We start from the raw sequence: 17,098 nt of genomic DNA on the forward strand, positions 1-17,098 counted from the left end.
CCCCAGCCTGGGCGGCAGCCACCTGCCTCGGCTCCTTCTCCACCTGCCAGGACACGCGGCTCCTGGCGAAGTTCAGGTGCCCCTGGGTCATCTGCAGCTGCTCCTGCACCTGCTCCAGCCGCCCAGCCAGGTCCCGCTGGGCCTCCCGAAGCCGCAGCTTTTCGGAGCCGGCCTCCCGGTGTGCACTGCTGAGGCGCTGGAGCTCGGCCTCCAGCTGCAGGAGGGGGACCGGGGGCGGTGGTGAGGGGACAGAAGCCAGCTGCCCTCCAGGACAACGACAGCCCCCCATGGTGGGGCACAGGCTCCAGGTCCCCAAGGCCCAGCTTAAAGCAAGACTGGAGGGGTGACCCTCCATCCTAATTTTCTTCATGACCTCCCAGTGGGAGGGAGGTTTGAGTTGCTGGTGGAGAGGCCACAGGGAACTGCAGAAACACCAGCTGCCCTCGCCAGGAGGCCAGCCTGTGGGGCCACGCCCTCCATCTGTCTGCGGGGAGCTCCTGGTCCAGCAGCAAGTCCCACGACTGGGAGACGGAGAGCTGCTGCCCACGCAGCGGGAGGCAAAGCCTTCCAATGGCCCAGGGCCCTGCACAGCCCCCCCAACCCCCCCGTTACATCTCTGACCTCCTCTCCCACTGCCACTCCCCCCCCCCCCCGTTCCAGCCACAGGTCTCCTTGCTGTTCCTTGAACACTCACAGCGCCTGGGCCTTTGCACTCACGGTTCCCTCTGCCTGGCTGCTCTTCCCCACTCCTCGCATGGCCCACCCCTCACCTTCTTCAGTCCAATGTCTTTACTCCAATGTCTTCATCAATCAAAACCCTCTGTCCACGGCCCGGCTTCACTTTATTCTCCTCCGCACTTGGTTATCTGATATGTTATAGGTTTTCTTTGCTTGTTTTACCCTCCATCCCCCTGACCAGACAATAACTCCGTGGGCAGAGGCTGTGTCTGTCATGTCCCTCAGAACCTAGGACTGCCGGCACACAGTAGGTGCGTCCTAACTAGCTGCTGGGGGAAGGGATGAAGGGCCTGGGGCAGAGCTTCAGGGGGGACAGGACACTATGGCCCCACGTGGAAGTCCTGCTGCCTCGGGGGCACCTGGGCACCAGCCAAGGCAGCGCTGGGAGAGCAGCCGAAGGGATGCTGGTGTCCGACAGCACAGTTACTGCGGTCGGTGGTTTAGAAGTTAAAGGGCGAGACCGTGGGGCGGGGTCTCAGGCCAAAGGCTCAGCCACAAGGTGACCAGGAAGTGACCATCAGCTACCAGACCTGGTGTCAGGGCAGCAGATCCTCTGCCCAGGAGCCAGTCAGATTCAGAGACAGGAACAGCCATGATGGGTAAAGCACCGGGCACCTCACTGGGTTTTCTAAGACAAGAGTTCTGCACCCCACTTCTCGGGGAGGACGTTAGAAACCTGCCAAGGCCGCTCAGCTGCCCACGGAGACGAGCGCTGGACACCACCTCCGGCCCAGCCTCCCCAGCAGCGAGGCCTGGGGTTTGCCCTGCGCTTTCCAGCTCCACAGCGCTTTCCACTTATCGCCTTGTGTTACACACCAGCCTGGGAGATGCAATAGATGTGGCCAGTCCCATTGCGCAGGTGGAGAAACTGAGGCCGGGCTAGCCAAGGTATTTCCTCAGATTTGCACTGGAACCACAGGGATTTGAACCCACCCCTTCTGGCTCCTGTCCCCGTGCTCCCGCTGCCCTACCTGGCTCACCTCAGAAAGGGCCACCGCGCCTTTCCCAGGGGCCACTCTCATGCATCCTCAGGCAGGGGTACCAGAGACTGAGTCCTCACGGACTGGGCTCCGGGCCGCCCGCACTCACCTCCCTCTGGCCCTCGGCCAGCTGCTGCACCTCGCGCTCCTTGGCCTCCAGGACCTCCTGCATCTGGGAGCTGAGGGCCAGGTCCCGGGAGTCACTCTGAGGAGAGAGAGGCCTCAGGCCCTGGGCGGCAGCGTCTAAAACCCAGCCAGGCTCCACCTCCCCCTGGGCCTGGGGCGCAGGGTCCCAGCGGAAGGGATCGCAGGACAACTGCCCTGGCTCAGGCCTGGATTGTGGCAACAAGGACACCGAGGCCCAGAGCAGGGGACGGGCCCCAAGGGACAGAGTGAGGCCCGCAGAGAGGGGACAGGGCTCGGCACTCCCCACCCCATCTCCTGGTCAGGGTGTGAGAGGACCCACTCCCAGCCACCTCCTGCTACCCCACACTGGCCAGGCGCCGGCCCCACGTCTGGGCCAGCAGAGGGGTCCAGGGCAGGGGAGGGCAGGCTGCCGGGGGCCCACCTTGGCCTGCAGCTGCTGCTTCTGCCGGCCGATCTGCTGCTCCATCTCCTCGTACAGCTGCTGCACCTCGCGTTGGTGGTCAGAGTCCCGCCTGGAAGGGGTGGGAGGTGGGCCCGGCAGCGCTTCAGCGGCCCCCGGGCCCTGCTGCCGCCAGAGGCAGCCCGGACCTGGTTTGGATTCCATCTACTGCTCAGCTCGCTTGGTCAGGGATCCCCGACCCTCGTTACCCTGGAAACTGATCCCAATAGCAGCCCCTGACCCACGCACCCCTGATGTTGGTCACGCTATCCCATTACCTGACTCCTGTAGCCATCGCCACATGGCCCTGTCACATGGTCCCCATCACTTCACACCCTGTCCCCACATCCCTCTGTCACCATCCCCCTGCCTCCATAGCTCAGCCCCCCTGCAGAACTGTGCCCATGCCAACCCCAGGGCTGCCGCATGCATTGCCATCTACATGAGTGGCGCTCCCGGAGTTGGCTGCCACAGTGGCCCTGCACCAACACACACTTGGCATCCCACTCTGGACAAAGGCCAAACTCTGTCCTCCCCACACCCCCAAAGCCAGCCCTTCCTCCAGCTTCGCTATGCCCATCCCAGCTTCCAGGCCCTGCGTGGCCTTGGCCTCCATCCTTCTGCAGCCGAGGGACTCCCATTAAGATTCAGCCACTACATGCAGACACCCAGTGGGCGCGAACCTCCACCCACTCACTTCCTCAGGGTCAGCTCCAGAGCCTCCTTGTCGGCCCGTGCCTCCTGCAGGCGGCTGGTCATCTGCGCCAGGAAGCCCTCCAGGTTGCCCGCCAGCTGGGGCTCCTCCTGCCTCAGCTTCCCCCACAGCTGCCAGATCTCCTGCCTGGGGAGGGGGGAGCCAGAGATTAGACCTGAGGGGGCCCAGGGAGCAGAGGGGGGCCCGTTCTCCATGTGAATGGCAACACTCCGCGAGACTGGGGCGCCTGGGCTACAAAAACCTATTGACCTCTGCAGGTGCAGCCAAATGCCCCGCCCCCCAGGAGCCTCTCCCAGGTGTGCCCAGGGAGAGGCCCTTCTTTTTTTGAATCCTCCCCCGGAGATATTTTTCCATTGGTTTTTAGACAGAGTGGAAGGGAGGGAAAAGGAGAGGGAGAGACAGCGAGAGAAACCAGTGTGAGAGAGACATTGATGGGTTGCCTCCCACACACACCCCAACCTGGGTCAACCCTGCCACTGAGGTACGTGCCCTTGACCGGAACCGAACCCAGGACCCTTCAGTCTGCGGGTTGATGCTCTAGCCACTGAGCCAAACTGGTTAGGGCTGCCCTCTCCCTTCTTGAACGCCCACAGTACCTTGGTTCTCTGTGGTTTGGTGATTAAGTGTGGGGAGGGGGACTTGGGAGCCTGACGGCCCAGAGCCTCAGCTGCCTTCTCTCTTCCCCCACTCCCTAGCTGTGTGATCTTTGGCCAGTGCCATGCCCTCTCTGGGCTTGTTTGTAAAATAGGAAGGCTGATACCTGCCCAGCAAGTTCTCCAGAGAGTGAGACACGCCCAGTGAAAGCACCCGCTTGGGCCTGGCACATGGTTGGCACTTGCTATATGTGAAGACAGATGCCAGCGAGCTGAGAGCAGGCCAAGCTGCCAAGGAGGTGAATGGCTCCCACCACGCCTGGCCCTGCAGCCTGTACCCTATGTCCCACCCTGCCTGCCCCACAACCCTGGGCCTGCCCTCTGAGAGCCGTTCCCACAGCCCTGTGGGGCAGGCGACCCCCTTGCTGGCTCTGACGCCCCCGTGGCAGATGGGGGTGCGGGAGGGGCATTTTTAAGTAGGGCCCCCCTTCTTTGAGCGAGTAAACCCCAAGAGCCCCGAACCAGAGCCAGTTAGGAGGGAACGCCCTGTCTCCAAATCTCCCAACCCAGGGCATCACCGTCCTCACACCACTCAAGTGGGGACCCTCTTTTTGGGTTAAGAAAGGCACCCTCAGCATGGGAGGGCCCTTGGGAGGCTGCCCCAGCTCGGTAACCCTCCGGGGGAGAGATTCTAGGGCGGGACAGGCAGGGCCGGGGCCAGGGCTTCTCTTCTCCCCAAAGCTCTACCTCACTCCGCAGCCAGGGAAAGCAGGTCAGAGGGTAGGCCACCTGCCCCAGTCACACAGCTAACAAGTGGCCAAACCAGAATTTGCACCCAGCTCTCGCCCACTTTCACACTGTGTCCAGGAGAGGCCTCGCCCCCGCCCCCCCGGCCCCCGCTTCCCCCCCCCCCCCCCGCCAGCCACACACACACACTGCGCTGGCCTTACTCAGGAAGTGAGGGGTCACCCCCCAGCTGCTCCATGAAGGCGAGAAACGCCTCCTTCTCCTCGGCGTCTGCCTCCTCCAGCACCGGGAAGCTGATGGCCGCGGACCCTCGCTTGGACGACAGTGGCCTCCTTCCGCGGACCCTCTGGGTGCTCGGGCTGGAGCCAAAGATACTCTCTGTGGACAGAGGGGGACAGAAAGGAGGGGAGTGGGGTTGGGCTCAGCCCCTGACCCCTCACCCTGCCCTGCTCCAGCCCTTGGGGGAATAATTATATCCGTTCTGGTCACATTTCTACAGGGCCATGTTCATCGTTCCTCATGTCAGCCTGGGGCGGCTACTGACGGCAGCACTGTGCCCATTTCACAGATGAGCACGCGAAGCCCAGAGAGGCCAAAGAGCTGCTGGAAGTCACACAGCGGCTCCATGGTGGCCAACACATTCTTCGTTCACACAGAATATTTATTGAGCACAGAATAGTTATGTGCTGGGGACAAAAATGGCCCAAATCCTTATCCTAGTAAACTGACATTGTAGTGAGTGCTGCAAAGGACACATTTTTTAAAAAGTAAATTTGTTAAGTGAGCTAAAGGAATAAACAGGACCATTTCCATTGCTACTGGGGGCTACTTTAGAGCGAGTGGCTAGGTGTGCCCTGAAGACATTGAACCGAGATGAGAGTAGCAAGAAGCAAGTCATGTGCCTTCCTGGGGAAGTGTACTCCAGGCAGAGAGAACAGCACGTGCAAAGGCCCTGCGGTAGGAAACAGGCTGGCACACCAGAGGAGGCGAGTGGCACTGAGTGAGCCGAGAGGTTGGCAGAGTCTGGCTGGTGCTGCCCTGTGGGCCCAGGAAGGGGTGCAGAGTGTGTTGCACAGGCAGGGGCAGTCCCTGGGCTCGAAGGACACCACACCTCCCACTCCCTGGGCCAGTCTCAGCCCCGGAGAAGGGGGAGTATCGTTCCCTGCTGGTCTTGGTCTCCCTAGGTCCTTTGGGGCCCGTCTGGAGAAGCGGGGGTGGAAGTAGCCCTGCTCAGTGAGGACTAAAGGCCTGGGAAGCCCCACCCCCTAAATATCACCCTTGCTGCCCCCTGGGACCTAAATTCCCTTCACCAAAGCCGGGCTGTGAACTTCCTCAGAGGGAAACAAGGCTGTGGTCTCAAGAATGGGGGGTGCTTAACTTCTTGCTCAAGGGAAGCTTTTTGTTGGGGAGAAGGCAGGGAGACATCAGAAAGCAAGCCTGGCAGCCTCTCTAGAGAAGGGGGGTGCTGAGGGGACCCCCAGCTGGGAACGGCTCTGGCCGGTGGGAGAGGAAGTGATCCCATTTCCTGGGCTAGAGTCTTAAGGCTCAAACCACCTGCCTTCCCACCGGCTGAGTGTCCTCGTCTCCACAGTCACCAGGATTGTCTTCCACACCCTGAGCTCCCTCGGGGGCGCTGTGAGGGTCCCCTGGTTGCTAAGGTGTCACTGTTGCCTGTCCGGCAGCCCAGCCTTGCCCTGTGCGGGGCTCACTGCAGCGATGCCTGCCCGTGCGGCCAGCCCCCACAGCGCCTGCTCCCGGGACGGACATACTCAGCCCAGAGCTGAACTCTTCCAGGGAGAGGTGTCCCTTCCGCTCCACGTCCACCCAGTCAAAGATCATCTCCGGCTCCTCCTCGCTGCCCAGGAAGCTGAACTTGGCCACCTGCAAGGAGGGGGTAGATTGGGTGCTGTTCCCACTGGGCCACCCTCAAAAAATAGAGGCGTCTGTCTTCAGCCACCCCCACCTTCCCTCTCCCCAGTTTTGGGGTCCCACGGCCTGCTGAGCCTGAGCCAGAGCCTGCCCTGAGGCTCCCGGACCCGGACCCTGTCCGAGGCGGCCTCAGCACAGCCTTGAACTTCTCCACACCTTCCCCGTCCTCCCTCCTACGTCAGCATTTGCCTGTCCTGAGTCTCCTCCCTTAAGGACCCTGATAAAGGACAATAGGGAATCCGCCCCAGATTGTGTTTATCAGAGTCCAAAAATTAATCTGGAACTTGAAAATAAGTCCCCGGGGTGGACAGCATGTTCCTTGGGGGCAAAAGCCACCGAGCATCTTCTAGAGCAGTGATGGCGAACCTATGACACGCGTGTCAGAGGTGACACGCGAACTCATTTTTTTGGTTGATTTTTCTTTGTTAAATGGCATTGAAATATATAAAATAAATATCAAAAATATAAGTCTTTGTTTTACTATGGTTGCAAATATCAAAACATTTCTATATGTGACACGGCACCAGAGTTAGGTTAGGGTTTTTCAAAATGCTGACACGCCGAGCTCAAAAGGTTCGCCATCACTGGCCTAGAGGAAGGTACAGGATTCGTCTCATGGAGCTGATGAAAGGGCCCAGACTAGAGAAAGTCACGGGTTAGCTTGTAGGCTTCATCTGATAGAGATGTAAGTCATTTCTGTCCCATGGAACAGATGACCCCAAAGATTTACGGCCTATTGGACATTAACCACCTTTTAAAACTCCAACTCAGCATTTCTAACATTTCTTTGTTAAATTACCTAGCTTTTTAAATGCTCTTTCGACCATTCATAACCTCTCTCAATTGATGAGTTAAATAAATCTCTGATGATTCATCTTGTTTTTTGCCTAAGGGGCATGAGTGTACCTTCCTGGAAGTTACGTTTGGACAGTTTTGGAGGTTCCATGGAGGTGCCCAGTGGACTCGGCTGTCGGAACCAAGGAAGCTGCTTTGCTGGGGAAGTGAGCAGGCACTTCGGGCGCGTGGCGGGAGTCCTGAGTGTGATAGAGCTTTAAGTTCGCTGACTCTGTGTCTCTAGTTTTCTTTTTGCGGAATTTGCGTTTTTTATTTGGTGGCAGCGATGGTGGGGAAGACAACAGAAAGTCGGATTTGCTCATCTTCTGTGGGTGGTGGTAGCGTTTGCTTTTCTACGTGTGACCGCCCATTAGTTAGGAGTTGTGTTCCCACTGGGAGGGAGAGCCGCTTTTTGAGGCCTGGCCTGGTGAGTTTTTCTGTCTCTGTGCTGACTTTTGACCTGTGGCTGGAGTCGTAAAAATAAAGTCAGACTCCCTCTATGTTTTTGTGTCTACATGTCTGTAATCAGAGAGGCATTAACTCTTACTGTGGGTGTGAAATAACTTCCTACCTCTGGAGGTATTAATAGCTTAGAGTCCGGGGGTTCTGTGTTAATTGGTTTGTAGAGACAACTAAGTGCCTACATAAATCTAACGTTTCCCGAAGTCAGAGGAAATAAAGAAACCAAATTTCTATGCTTTAGATGTGCTCAGCTTTTTCTTTAAGTCCCCCATACAAGAAGTTGTTAGCTCAGAAAACTTTTAAGGAGCCAGGTTCAATAATTAAGGTGAATCTTTGGACAAATGAGATTAGTTTTAAAATCTGGGTTACAAGGCACAGATAATAGTTATATCTGTGTTTTCTCTGCTTTATAGTAAATACTAGAGGCCCAGTGCATGAAATTCATGCACGGAGGGGGGGTTCCCTCAGCCCAGCCTGCACCCATTCCAATCGGGACCCCTTGGGGGGGTATCAAACCACTGGTGGGATCAGGCCTAAACTGGCGGTCAGACACCCCTCTTATAATCTGGGACCACTGTCTCCTAACAATTCATCTGCCTCCCTGCCTCCCTGATCGCCCCTAACCCCTCTGCCTGCCTGCCTGATCACCCCTAACTGCCTCTGCCTGCCTGCCTGATCGCCCCTAACTGCCTCTGCCTGCCTGCCTGATCGCCCCTAACTGCCTTCCCCTGCCGGCCAATTTGGTTCTGATTGGTCAGTTTCTTTGCCAGTCAGCATCAAAAGCTCCACCTCCTAGGCAGCCATTGGCTCCTTACATTCACCCAGATTTGGTTCTGATTGGTCAGTTTCTATGCCAGTCAGCGTCTCTAGGCCTATCAATGGGGCCTGATCAGAAAGGCTGGGCTGATCAGCAGCCCTGGTGGAGGCCTGGAGAGAAATGGAGGCAGGGCTGCTGGCCAGGCTGGGAGAGAAAGAGAGGTACTGATCAACAGCTGCCACAGAGGCTACGGATCAGACCCTGCCTCTCTCTCTGCAGGCTTCTCTCTGGGCCTGATCCCCAGGCCCCTAGGCAGTCAGTGCTGGGTGGGGGTGCCTGCAGTGGCCACAGTCAGTGCTGGGTCACCAGGCAGCCCAGCACTGACTTCCCATCTGGTCGAAGTCCCAATGGTTGTTATAACCCTGGCTCTTTATTATATAGATAATACAAGTATACATTTTATTTTTCAAGGCCTGGATTTATTTTTTTGTGAAGAAACTAGTTCATCTGAATGTCCTGCATTTCTTATTTTGTCTTACTGATTTTGTCTTAAGTTAACATTATCTGTACATAATGTTTAGGGTTATAAAAATGTTAGAATTGCACACCTGAAACCTATATAATTTTATTAACCAATGTCACCCAATAAATTCAATAAAAATAAACAAGTACATGCCCTGGACAGTGTGGCTTGGTTGGTTGACCATTGTCACGTGCACCAAAAGGTCACTGGTTTGATTCCTGGTCAGGGCACATGCCCAGGTTATACATTTGGTCCCTGATGGGGGTGCACGCAGAAGGCAACTGATCAATGTTTCTCTCTCACTCTCTTTTCCTCTCTCTTTAAAAGCAATAAAAATACATTTAAAAATTAAACAAATAAACAAGTTCATAAAAAAGAAAATCTGTTAAAGAGAGAAAAATTAAACCCAGTTGTGCACATCTGAAGAAAAAGATTATGACAATTTAAATTTGTGTTCAACTAAATTGGTTAATTATTCTAACAAATTTTATATCAACAGTAATTATATTTTGTAGTATGTCATTTTAAACATACTTTCCAAGACTTTTAGTGACATGAAAAACTTGAATGAATATTAAATTGATTAAGAAAATGTAATACTAAAAGTTTAATTGCTGAGCATAATTGTCAGCTTGTGTCATTTTACTTCTTACTTTTATGTGCTGAGAGCAGCTATATCTTTGGGTCATGTTAATGAGTGAATTCATTTCTGACACTTTAGATAGCTGTGCGAGAGAAAGCAGGGACTCAAGTAGACATTTGTAAACCTATATTCAGAGCAACAGTATTCACAATAGCTTAAAGACGGAAGCAACTCAAATGTCTACCAAGGGGCAAACAGTTACATGAAATGTGGTAGATACATACAATGGAATATTATTCAGCCGTAAAAGGGAAGAAAATTCTGCAATATGCTACAACGTGAATGAACCTTGAAGACAAACACTGTATGAGTCCACTTATATGAGGGACCTACCGTAGTCAAATCACAGAGATAGGAAGTAGAATTGGGGAGATAGGAGAATGGGAGTTAGTGTTTAAGGGGCCCAGAGTTTCAACTGGGGGAGAAGAGTTTCTGGAGATGGGTGGTGATGATTGCACAACAATGTGAATTACTTAATATCACTGAAATGGTAAGTTTTACGTTAGGTGTATTTTATCACAATTTTTTTTAAAGTTGTGCAAGGGACATGTGTGTCTGCAGAAAGTCGTGTTAGGTGTCCTTGTGAGTTTTGCTAGTCTGCTGAAATGCTTGTATAATCTCAATTACTTACCCCCAGTTCATTCTGAGGTTAATTACTTTGGTTAAAAGTTGTAGTCACTACGGGTGTTTGAGACTATACTAAGAATGTTAGGGACAGAGAAATCCACTGTCTTCAAGGAAAATGGGCTGTTTTTTGTCTTGAAGAGATAAAGGAAGTGGTTTTTGTCTTAACGTGTCCGGTTGTTCCAGAACATGAAAAAATATAAAGGCCACAACCTGAATGGATAGAGTCGTAGAAGGTTTACTGAACGGGAGTCTTTCTGCCTTGATTTATAATACCTGAGTCTGAAAATTAGCTATGAAATATGTTAACATTTTGCCAAATTTGCCTCAGTTTTGATGGGTTTAAAAATAAATTAAGTCCTAGCCGGTTTGGCTCAGTGGATAGAGCATCGGCCTGCAGACTGAAGGGTCCCGGGTTCAATTCGGTCAAGGGCGCATGCTCTTGTGGGCTCCATCCCCAGTAGGGAGCACGCAGGAAGCAATCGATCAATGATTCTCTCTCATCATTGATGTTTCTATCTCTCTCCCTCTTCTTTCCTCTCAGAAATCAATAAAAATATATTATAAACAAATAAATAAATAAATAACAAAACTTGTGAAACTCCCTTGTGTTACATCAGTGCAAAACTAGAACTGGGCTCCATCTCTATTAAAATTATAAATTGAGCCCCTAGCAAGGGTTAGAAAGAGGTTACTATTTATCTTCTGGGTAAGTTGCCCAGATAACTGATTCCACTTCTCAGCAGAAAAATCCCCTCCGCTATGTTTGGCTTTATCATATTCTATTTTTTTAAAAACAAGAACCTAAGGCACCTCTCTTATGAAAGAGCCCAACACCCTTGCAATTGTGTCACCTTCTTCTATGTTTATTCCAAAAGATGGTGTTTTCTCGTCACTTTGATTAAACAGGTAACCAAGTAGTACTATTTCTCAGGCTCCCGTGAGCCTGCCTTAAACTAGTGGCCACGTTTCTCTGATAGCTCTTTTGATTTTGCCTTCCAATAGCAGATCCTACATTAAGAAAAAAAGGAACTTCAGGATATCTTTCCATGCATTTATTAAATACTTCTCCACTCTTCTAAGAGCATGATGGGCAAGAAATAACGAGTGTTGGCGAGGCCGTGGGGAAAAGGAAACTCTTGTGCAGACATGGTGGGAACATAATTGGTGCCCACTATGGAAAACAATAGAGAGGTCCCTCAGAAAACTAAAACTAGAGCTCGGCCAGGTGGCTCAGTTGGTTGGAGCGCTGTCCCATATATCAAAAGAGTGCAGGTTCAATTCCTGGTCAGGGCACATACCTAGGTTTTTGTTCAATGCCCAGTCAGGGTACATGTGGCAGGCAACCCATTGCTGTTTCTCTCTCACATCAATGTTTCTCTCTCTTCTCTCTCTCTCTCTCTCTCTCTCTCTCTCTCTCTCTCTCTCTGTGTCTTTCTCTCTCTCAAATCAATAAACATATCCTCAAGTGAGGATTAAAAACAAAAAACTATTTAAAAATTTTAAAAATAGAACTACCATATGATCCAGCAATTCCACTTCTGGGTATTTATCTGAAGAAAATAAAAACTTTAATTTGAAAAGATAAATGCTCCCTGTGTTCACTGCAGCATTGTTTACAGCAGCCAAGACATGGTACAACCCAAGCGCCCCTCATGGGCAAATGGATGGAGAAGATGTGGTGATATATATATATATATATATATATATATTAAGTTCATTAAGATTAATTAATACAATTGCGTTTAACACCTGCTTCTAAAAGATAAGCTGATCATGATCAATAAAAAATATTGTAATCTTTGTTGCCTGTAGAAGAACATGAAAACTGAGGCTTTAACCTGTAACAAAATCTGGTATTAAACGTGGCTTGGGTGCAAAACAGAAGAGCATTGTAGGAAGAACATCAACTCAGAAGAGATGGTGGCCTCTCCTGGGCTGTTTATGGAGGTAAATGCTACTAACAACTATTTCAGAAGTTGCATGCTGTACCGGAAGGCCATGGAGATTGTTCAACGCCGTCGCTACCTCAGGGGAAACGCTGGTCAGCCCTTACGCATAGCTCTGTCCCCAGGAGAGAGCTTGGCTCTCGTCCACTCTGATGTTATTAGTTCCTGTAACAGATAACCACAGCCGCTCAGCCTCCCTCCTAAGTAAGCTTGTGCGTTGCCGGCTCAGTGAACAGCTGCAGCCACAGTCTGTGCTCCCGCAGGACAGACCCGAAGCTGGGGGAGGGACTGCGCCCGGTTCTCCGGTTCTCCGAGCACGGGAGCTCCCCTGGGGCGGGACGCCCAGCCACCGCCCTTCAGCCTGAGCCCAGCAGCGGCCGGCTCTCCAAGGTCCCCCAGAACAAGAACTAGTTCCACGGAACCGAGTGAAGGGTCCAGGGAAATCTGGTCGTGGTATTTGTTGGGAACATCGTTGGTATTATTTTTATGGACCTATGAGAAAGTCCTGTCCTCTGGAGCTGTCTCTAACCTTCAGTTTAGTAGGTGATGGCTTTTGTAAACTGAAATTAAACTTATTAAATGGTATCTGAATCTCACGGGCCCCTCCTGATTTAGAAACCGGTACTTTTACTTTCCACGCCACATCGTCCTGTACACAGGTGCAGTAAGAATCTGCCCTCCTCTGGCGGAGCTAGATTAGATTGATCAGTTGCGTAACTGTCGCGTCACATTGCAGGGTGATTGGCATCCAATCAGGTGTGATGAGTCCACTGTGAGGAAGATGGAGCCAGGTGATAAGGAAGGCCATCTGGGCAGGAGGGGGACCCTAGAAAAGTTGGGGACCCCAAGAAGAAAGCCCCTCACATTTATAGAGCCTGCAGGTGAAAGCTGGTGGAAAGAGAGTCTTGGGTTGGTTTCTTGGCCTTAGGAGAGACATCGGGTGGCCAGCTGCAGTCCGGGAAGGGCCACGTCCCTGGTACCTGCCAGCCCCGGGCAAACTGGGGCAGATGGTCACGCTAGACAGTTTGTAAAAGCCACGAACAGAGGCTGTGAAAGCCTGAAACTTGGGAATAAGGTAGACAGCGCATTGTACAGACCAGAGGGATGCACTTAGTTCATCTCATTGTTGACCTTTTATTCAAAGTCCCAGACTTCTGGTTACTTGTTAACGTGTAGGTTTTTGTCCAGGAGAGATGGGAACCATTCTGCCCAGCAGAACAGATGTCCCCAAAGACTGATGGCTGTTGGGCAGGAGCCATTTTTAAAACTGAACTCAGCAATTTTATCATAACGCCCCTCTGTCAAATTGCCTACAAATATCACAAAAATCAAAAGAGCTCCTCAAATGCTCTTTGAACCCACTGGAACATCTTACTGGCTCCCTTATTAATTAGTAACAATAATTAATTAGGCAAGACCTTTGATAAGTGCTGATTTTTATATTTACTTCAAAGTCTTTTTTGTTATCCTTTTGAAAATTATATTTGAACATCGGCCATTCAGACCTTGCTGAGGGCCTGAGGCTGGGGGACAGGAAGGGCAGTTTTGCTGGGGGAAGGACAAAGTCTGCAGCAGGGAGCAGCATCAGGAGACAGCAGGCCCAGCCAGACCCGGGCAGCCCACAGAGGCCCCTTTGCAGGGAGCGAGGAAAATCCAAAGAAAAATCTGTCCTTGCCCTGACCGGTTTGGCTCAGTGGATAGAGCGTCGGCCTGCGGACTGAAGGGTCCCAAGTTCGATTCCGGTCAAGGGCATGTACCTGGGTTGCGGGCACATTCCCTGTAGGGGGTGTGCAGAAGGCAGCTGATCAATGTTTCTCTCTCATCGATGTTTCTCACTCTCTATCCCTCTCCCTTCCTCTTTGCAAAAAAATCAATAATATATATATATATTTTTTAAACATCTGTCCATCTGATCTAAGACTCCTCACCGGGACACATGACCATGACTGACCTTATGTTTCGTTCGAGTTTCCGGTCATCGACAAGGTTTGACTTCCAGGCCTCTAAGCTGGACTTCCCTGCCCCGTGGGCCTAAAGTTACATCATTTGCAAGTTGGCTCTTTGGCTTAAAGTCCTTCCCTGTGTCAAAATGTAAATGTTTCTGAAAGAGGGTAACACTCGGAGCCTTATCAGTCGTTTGCACATTAGTATAAACAAATTCCTAGCCTTTTCTGAGGTCAAAGTTCAGAGGAGAGAAAGGGAAAGAGCAGGCGAGCCCTGCGGTCCTGGGTGGCGGAGCCTTGGAAAGGGATCGGGGAGGGACGGGCCTCTGACTCACCGCCAGGTCCTCGCGGGTGACAAAGCCCCTCTCCGCGGCTCCGCTGGCCTGGAAGAAGCCCTGCAGCTCCTCCGCCGCCTGGGAGGGCCAGGACCCTGGGGCCACAGGGGCATCCTGGCCAGCTGCGGGCTCCCGTGTCTGCCGCCGCCGGCTGGAGCCCAGTTTCCGGCCTTTTCGGGCGGCTCTGTGCCCAGCCTCCATGCTGCTCTGGCCTGGGGACAGAGAATGGCGAGGGATCATGGCCTGCCGCACGGTCACAGCGGCTGCAATGCCTCCCTGGCTCCCCGTTAGCCCTGGAGAGAACCCACCATGGGTGATGCCGCCCTGCCTGAGGCCTCGTGGCCTCCAGCACGGCCTGCCCAGGCCCTGCCCTTCCCGCTCCCTCGGCCTGGAATGGTCGTCCCGCACCCCCGTCTTCAGATCTCTGCTCAACGGTCCAGGCTCTTCCCCGGCTGTTGACTAAGGAGGCCCCGTGCGGGACAGGTTCCGGCTTAGGCCTTGGGGTGGCTACACAGGCTCATCCCGAGTCCCACGTCTGAAGGGCCAGCAGCACCCGGCGAGCCGTCTCTCCCGCTGCTCCTGAGGCTCACTTCCTCCCCCCTCCCCGAGGGGAGGGACCCCCCACAGCTGCCTCCTCCCTCTCAGCCACCTGCCTCCAGCCTTGCTTTCTCCTCAACCCCATTTCTCTGCTCTTCCCACACGTCCACCAAGGAATCAGAATGTGCCCCCCTTCATTCCCACCCTCACCCCGCGCAGTCCACAGCACCCTCCGAACACTCCCCACTCCCAGGAGGCCAGGTTCCCTCCCACCCTTGGTCCCTGTGCCCCATCCTCCAGACTCTCGTACCCCCTCACCTAGCTGACACCTCTTCCTCCCTCTGCTTCCTCCAAGAAGCCTTCCCTGCAGCCACCCCCAACTTCAAGTAGGGTTCAGGACCCCCCTGTCTGTGGCCCCACGATGCCCTGGGCTCCCCTATGGATGTCACTGTGCACCTTGTTCCACATTGTCCTCAGCTCCTTAGCACATAGTAGGTGCTCAAGTAAGGGTCGTCCAATTCATTCATTAGGGTCCTTTTTCTGTCATTGAAGGTCTTAGGTCAGTCAGTCAATTAATAAGGATTTTGATGGATAAGGCTTTGTCCACGTGAGGCCCCAGGGCAGGAGAAAGGGAGGCTGGGGTGTGGAAGGGGTAGTTGGGGGCCTGCCCTGGAGGGAATAGGTCCGGGGTACATAAATGTATGGGGTGAGAGGGATTGATGTGCGAATGGCCAGGCAGCTTCCTGTGGGCCGTGGGGCTTGGCCAGACTCTGAGGAGGTGCGTGGGGTTTAGGAGCAGTGAGCAGCAAGTGCAGAGAAACTGAGGCAGCAGGAGCCACCCCTCGGGGCTTTGTCTGTTGGGGCCAAAGGTCACAGACAGGCTGAGTGAGGGTCGGGGAGCGCTGCCTCAGGGAAGATGGGCTCCTTCCAGGGGCCGGGAGCCACTGGCCCAGCGCCCGTGGGCGGATTTCCTCACACGGGGTGCACAGGACGTGGATGAAGCAATCCTCACCCCCGGAGGCCCCCAAGCTTTAGCGAAGTCGTCTCCGTCTCTTCCTGTCTGCGTGTCTCCATCTGTGTCGCTCCTCTCCCCGTCTCTGCCTGCCACTCTCGGGCCTGCAAAGTCTGTTTCCGGTCATGGATGTCAAGCTGCAGTGGTGCTGGGCCGGGCTCGGCGCCGTGAGCCCATCGGGGCACCTCTGCCTGACCCCGGGCTGGGAAGCGGCCACGGTGGGAGCATCGGCTCCATGCGGACTGGCCAAGGGGACCAGTCCCCCCGAGCAGTGACAGCACCTCCTCTGAGACCCCCCTGCCCAGCCCCTGCCCCAGAGCCAGCACGCACTGCGCTGGGGTGACCAGACCTGGCAGGTGGAGAGCAGGCGGGGAGCGAGGAGCAGTGCACCCCTCTGACCCCTGGATGTGGGGAAGGGGCCCGGCAGGAGGCGAGGAGGCCGCTGCTCTGGAGTCAGGGTCCGCTCTCCGTCCTGCCGCTGGCCAGCGTGACCCGGGCAAGCCACTTGGCCTCCTGTACCTCAGTTTCCCCACGGGAACGTGAGAGCAGCCGTGTTAAACACGGGGCTGTGGTGAGGACTAGGTGAGAGCCTTAGAGGTGAGCCACCACCCCTTCTGGCTTCACTTTCTCTGAGCACTTGTCACCTTCCCAGAGAGTCTTTTATCCGATTTTGTGTCATTTCCATCTCCTCCCAGGAAACACAAGCCCCCTGTGAGTCGGAAGTTTACCCTTTTGCTCTCTGCTCTATCCCAACCGCCCAGGCCGAGCCTCACCTCGGTCGGCATCCGGTGACATTGTCCCATCTGTGACCCAGGAGAAGGCCTCGCCGCCACCCAGCCCACAGTGACGGCTGGTGACGCGGCAACGGCGATGGTGCTGACAGCATGGAGAGGGTGACATTCCATTTGAGCCTCACCGAAGCCGGGTACTGTACAGGCGCGATTTATACCCACTTGACAGATGAGGAAACTGAGGGAGGGAGGGAGGGAGGGAGGGAGGGAGGGAGGGAGGGAGGGAGGCTGCAAGCCTCAGAGCCTGGTCCAAGCCTTGACGTCAGTGGCAGAATCAGCGCCAGGCCCGCTCCCCTGGGTGGTCATGGGGCGGCCTTCCCCCACGACCACTTCCCGACAGATGCCTCTGGGTGGCAGGAGGCCCATCTGTGAGTCACAGACGCCCACGGAGCAGCCGGGG

The 17,098-nt window shown here is 54.0% G+C and overlaps 1 protein-coding gene across 2 annotated transcripts in view; it reads right to left on the bottom strand.

The window, feature by feature from the left end:
• The window catches only part of RAB44 (RAB44, member RAS oncogene family), a 29,830-nt gene extending 15,227 nt beyond the window's left edge, over positions 1 to 14,603 (bottom strand). For both annotated transcript variants that reach the window (XM_059701837.1, XM_059701838.1), the window contains exons 1-7: positions 14,359 to 14,603; positions 6,129 to 6,240; positions 4,563 to 4,737; positions 3,002 to 3,145; positions 2,287 to 2,377; positions 1,828 to 1,923; positions 27 to 214 (exon numbers count right to left, since the gene is read on the bottom strand). In XM_059701837.1, the coding sequence (XP_059557820.1) occupies positions 27 to 214; positions 1,828 to 1,923; positions 2,287 to 2,377; positions 3,002 to 3,145; positions 4,563 to 4,737; positions 6,129 to 6,240; positions 14,359 to 14,598 (1,046 nt within the window). In that variant the 5' untranslated portion in view covers positions 14,599 to 14,603. The remainder of the gene's footprint in view (positions 1 to 26; positions 215 to 1,827; positions 1,924 to 2,286; positions 2,378 to 3,001; positions 3,146 to 4,562; positions 4,738 to 6,128; positions 6,241 to 14,358) is intronic.
• Between the last annotated feature and the right edge of the window lie 2,495 nt (positions 14,604 to 17,098).

The sequence above is a fragment of the Myotis daubentonii genome, chromosome 6 (genome assembly GCF_963259705.1).
Source record: "Myotis daubentonii chromosome 6, mMyoDau2.1, whole genome shotgun sequence".
NCBI lineage: Eukaryota > Metazoa > Chordata > Mammalia > Chiroptera > Vespertilionidae > Myotis > Myotis daubentonii.